Raw genomic sequence first — 5184 nt, 5'->3', positions numbered from 1 at the left:
TTACCAATACAGGGGTAGCAACCCAACAACGGGTTGTCCGATTCATCTGAAAGTTTCAGGGCAGATATACCTTGACCTGATAATTTTTTTTAGCCCCATGTCAGATTTGCTCTAATGCTTTGGTTTTGGAGTTATAAGCCAGATACTGCATTCTACCCCTATGTTCTATTTTTAGCCATTGCGGCCATCTTGGTTGGTTGGCCGGGTCAAGCCACACATTTTTAAACTGTATACCCCAAAGATGATTTTGGCCAAGTTTGGATTAATTTGGCCCAGTAGTTTCAGAGGAGAGTTTGTTTGTAAAAGCTAACGACGGACGACGACGACGACAAACTACGACGAGGACGGACGACGGACGACGACGACGGACGGCGGACGCCAATTGTTGAGAAAAGCTCAGAAAATTGGGCCAGGTGAGCTAAAAACGTATATCAAAATATAGAAAACTAGTTTTACTGCTGCTCTAAACAAAAGCAAACATCTGCGACAAATGCAACAATTATATAAAATCAGATAACCATATTTGGAAAAAAAGCATTTTAAACTAGTTTTTAAGCAAAAACATTAACGGACCAATTTTACTGCACCAGATGCGCATTTCGACAATAAATGTCTATTCAGTAATGCTCGTGGCCAAAATATTTAAAATCCAAAGCTTATATTAAAGTTGAAGAGCTATAATCCAAAAGGTCCTAAAAGTATAGCCAAATCCGTGAAAGGAATCAGAGCTTTGCATGAGGGAGATACATTCCTTAATTTATAATAATTGACGTTAGATCATAGACAATGTAAATCAAATATAGAAAACAACTGATGTGTTTTTGTTAGATATATAATATCTATAATTTTCCTGATCGCATTAATTGTATCATGATGGTATTACAAAACAATAAGCATTCTTAATATTGATAGAGTTGAAGCAAAATGAGTTACTTCGATGTTAATGCATAAAGTTATTATAATAATGTCCGAGCGCTGAGAGTTCTACCGTGTTTTCCTTTATCAGGGTTGCTGAAATATCTACCGTATTACCACCATCTAAATGTTTCATCCATCTACTAGCAAACCATGCATAACGATATACATACGGCGCAGACTCCAACAGTGGCAGAATTTCTCTCATTAACCGAAGCTGATCATTTGCTGATGTAGTATGAGGACAAGCGAATTCTGTAAGCCAGATTGGTTTTTCAAACCTATCCCATGCTTGCTTAAGAAGTCTCATAATTTCGTTTGCATTGCAATTAAAGATATGGACAGCCACGTGGTCAATTCTGCAATTATGACATTGCTGCATAAATTGTTGTAACCAGTCGAGACTACTAACTGCAGGACCAACTAAGATCTTTCCTACGGCATTTGCTTCCAATTCCTTCCACATAACTGCAGCCTGTGATGCTGATAGATTTGCCTGATCACGACGGTCAGGGTCATTAAAACCTAGAAGATAATGTGCATTTGCAGAAATATTGATTCCTCTGTCGAAATGTTTGCCGTTTACCATCGGTACATACCCGGCTCTAACGTCTGCCGGACAGTGATGATGAGAGTGCATGAAATCAGGTGATTGCTGCCAGTCATACCTGAAAACAGTAACGAAATCGATATATTCATTCACGTTTGTTGGATACTTTCGTGGATTTCATGGGTACGAGGGCATGACAAAATTAAATATTCAACGAATTGCACATTTTCTAAATAAATATATGCCTACTTTGCTAAAAACCCGAAAGTAAATATACACGAATATGCAAGTTGTTCTAAAACAATGAAAATTGATATCCACGAAAATAAATGAATCCACAGTAAGAGAAATGTTGACTAACAAGTAATACGCAAATACAGAAAAGAGACGAGCATAAAGGGATACTAAAATATGATAAAAGATGGAGTAATGATCGACAATATAAAATAAAAACTGCACAGAGGTAGGGGACACACACCAACCCAACTCGATCCTTGGAAGTTGAAGGATAATAATTTGACATTTTCTTCAAAAAGTACATACTGTATAAACATTGATTTTCGTGGGGTTCAAATTTCGTGGTTTTGTATCCAAAAGTAAGGTCGTGGGGATTAATTTTCGTGGATTTTAAGTTTAGAAAACAACTATATAAATGTCACTTTATAATACCTTAAAAAAACTGATCTGAACTTTCGCTCTTGGGAAAAATCAATAATTGCATTTCATAGTGCAGTGAGCACTAATCAGGTGTTAATTGGCTTTACACACCTTTGGTGTTTTATCCAAGGAAAATGATTGTGTAATAAATGTATTACGACTTGAGGGCTTAACAATCGCATTAGAATGTTAAATGACATTGATTGACAGTTCTTGATTATTATTAATTGCTGTACAAACAAAGGATTAGGATTATTATCTAACTTTAAGAAAACCCTTGCATATCGATATATAATATATTAACCTTAGTAGTTCTTTCATAAATTATATCAACACCGCGCATTTATGATTCATTTGATCTTAAAGAACCAAACTGAAGTTGAATTTCTGTCTTTCGTATACAATCTCTCCTTCTATCCGTATTTATTTCAAATTCTATATCACATTTTTAACATTAGAACATAAGCTCTTTTATAAGGCAACCAATTTTAACGAGGTTTGCAAAGTAATAATTTCAAGATTGCATGAATATCGAATGAAATTTATTGCTACGTACTCTGATGTGAAGCAATACAATACAGTTAAAACTAAATAGTACTCAAAATTACAGCATAATTTTAGTGCACCTGATCGGTGAAAACAATGATCGTCAAATATACTTTGTAATCAGATATTCCTTCTGTCTATCATTCATATTGGTCCCTGTGTGTATATATTGTCTAGCAGAAACATGTTTGCTTATAAGTATGCTAGATAATGTACAATATTTACATTTATCATATATTTAGTACAAAATACAGCTATTTTGTATATCTAATAAAGGTTCTTTTTTCCAGTCTGTATCACCTACCCTGTATCGCATACCCCGTATCGCATGGCTAAACCCGTATCGCATACCCCGTATCGCATGGTAAAACCCGTGTCGCATTTTTTTTTTTTTTTTTTTTTTTAACTAAAGTCAGTTTTTTAGGGGTTTTTTTTGGCTTAAGAATTTTTTTTCTAAAAATAGGTATTTTTTTGGAATGACGTCATTGTTTGGTATGTAACGTCACGTACATCAAGTTTTCATATTGCATGTGACGTCACGAACATCAAGTTTTTACAACATATTTTTTGGCACACTCAATGCAACTATAAAAAATACAAAACACTTAAATATATACAATAATAAACAAAATATTTTCAAAACAACAGATAGGTGCTTCGTATAAATAATTGAGCAGTTATTTTAAAGCTTTGAAACAAGACAAAAGCAGAACTGAAGGTAACCCAGTGCTATGGATCAGAAAACAGTTCATATACTATAATACTCTTCTGTTGAAATATATGATAAAGCGTATAATACATGGCAAAATCCGTATCACATGCCGTATCACCCTCGACCAATATCATCCCTCGGGCCTAAAGGCCCTCGGGCTGATATTGATGTCTCGGGATGATACGACATATGATACGGATTTTGCCATATATTATTCTCTATATAATACCAGCAGTGTATCATGACATTATAATATTTCTTTAATATACGAGTGAGAACCACAGTATCATATCCTCGACTATCCATTCTAAATAAGAAAGATGATACGTGTTTGTTATAGACATTCAAACACTTGTTGGCTTTCATCTACTGTGGGTTCAATATTATTCATTATTAACCACGAATCAAATGTTAAACGAATAATAGGTTTTGTGTGAAATCAAATATCCACGAATATGCAGAAGTCCACGAAAATGGGTACCCAGAACAATAAATGAATTCACAGTATTCTTGAATTTTATTATAGTAAACACAAAACGCCATGCCCCACATTTCCATGCAGGTGAGGGGCGGGGTAGATGTGGTGACACAGGATTATGCTAAGTAGCCTGTATACTCACCACCAATGAACGTTATTAAAATTGCCTTCATCTGAACACTCATAATGTTTGCTTCTCACTATTCCAACACCCTTCTTGCGAGATGCACCAGCCAGGTCAATGATGTTGAGTAAAAGTACACATAACGATCCAGATAACAATAACACTGAAACATTTAAATCTTTAGTATGTTAACTCTGTTTCAAATGTTTGGTTGTAATTAGTTTGGTTTAAATCATATTTATTAGTAGTGGATTGGGAAACAAGTAATTGCAACTTATATAAATTCCTTTCCACTTAGCCATTATTACACTCTTATAATGGATATAATGGTTAAATTTGCTTTTAAAACTTGTTCAACCATATGCCAACAACAAGGTTTAGTTGGTCTATATACATGCTATGTCAATAGCAAATAATCAAATATTTACGAAAATATCATTATTATAAATTAAAGAAAATTAATATCAGCTAAAATAAATAGATACAAAGAATGTAATTGACAGTTCCAAATACCATATTAATATCAGGTACAAATACAAAAAACAACGATTTCTACATACCCATAATAAAACACAATTTCAAAATATCAGTTAAGTACCACAACAATATAGTACCAATGAACTTAAATGGACTGGTAAGATAGCGGCCGAGATAGTTTTATTATAATTGTTTATTATCTTGTCTCTGATTGGCTGAAAGGTTAACATTGACATCACATCAAAGCTGCACGATGTCAACCTGGAATGTGATCAATCTTATCAAAATACAACCGTAGTTTTAGTTCATAATTCTACCTTTCAGTACCTTAAGTAACGGTTAGACATTATCAACTTGAAACTTTATCAAATAAATAGAAATATGACGAAAAAAAACCACTGAGATTGCAAGTAAATGTCCTAGTTGTAGTATAAAACGATTTAGATAAATCCAAGTAGGAACCGATAACTTCTCAAAAGTCGATTATCTTATAGGTAGAAAGTAAAATCACAAAAATACTGAACTCAGAGGAAAATCAATACGGAAAGTCCATAATCACATGGCAAAATCAAATAACAAAACGCATCAAAAACGAATAGACAAGAACTGTCATATTCCTGACTTGGTACAGGCATTTTCAAATGTAGAAAATGATGGATTAAACCTGGTTCTATAGCGGTAACCCTCTCTCTTTAATAACAGTCTCATCAAATTCCGTTATATTT

The 5184-nt window shown here is 33.8% G+C and overlaps 1 protein-coding gene across 1 annotated transcript; it reads right to left on the bottom strand.

Moving 5' to 3' along the window:
* Nucleotides 1–816: 816 nt before the first annotated feature.
* LOC134694878 (uncharacterized) lies at nucleotides 817–4632 on the bottom strand. The gene is made up of 3 exons (XM_063555984.1): nucleotides 4543–4632; nucleotides 4001–4145; nucleotides 817–1583 (listed from the first exon to the last, which is right to left on the bottom strand). Exons 1-3 carry the CDS (start codon nucleotides 4544–4546, stop codon nucleotides 941–943), a joined length of 792 nt encoding a protein of 263 aa, XP_063412054.1. The 5' UTR covers nucleotides 4547–4632; the 3' UTR covers nucleotides 817–940.
* Nucleotides 4633–5184: the final 552 nt, after the last annotated feature.

This window comes from Mytilus trossulus, chromosome 13 (assembly GCF_036588685.1).
Source record: "Mytilus trossulus isolate FHL-02 chromosome 13, PNRI_Mtr1.1.1.hap1, whole genome shotgun sequence".
In the NCBI taxonomy this organism is placed as follows: Eukaryota; Metazoa; Mollusca; class Bivalvia; order Mytilida; family Mytilidae; genus Mytilus; species Mytilus trossulus.
The sequence above is the reverse complement of the archived record's forward strand: the minus strand, read 5'-3'. Positions and strand labels throughout refer to the sequence as shown.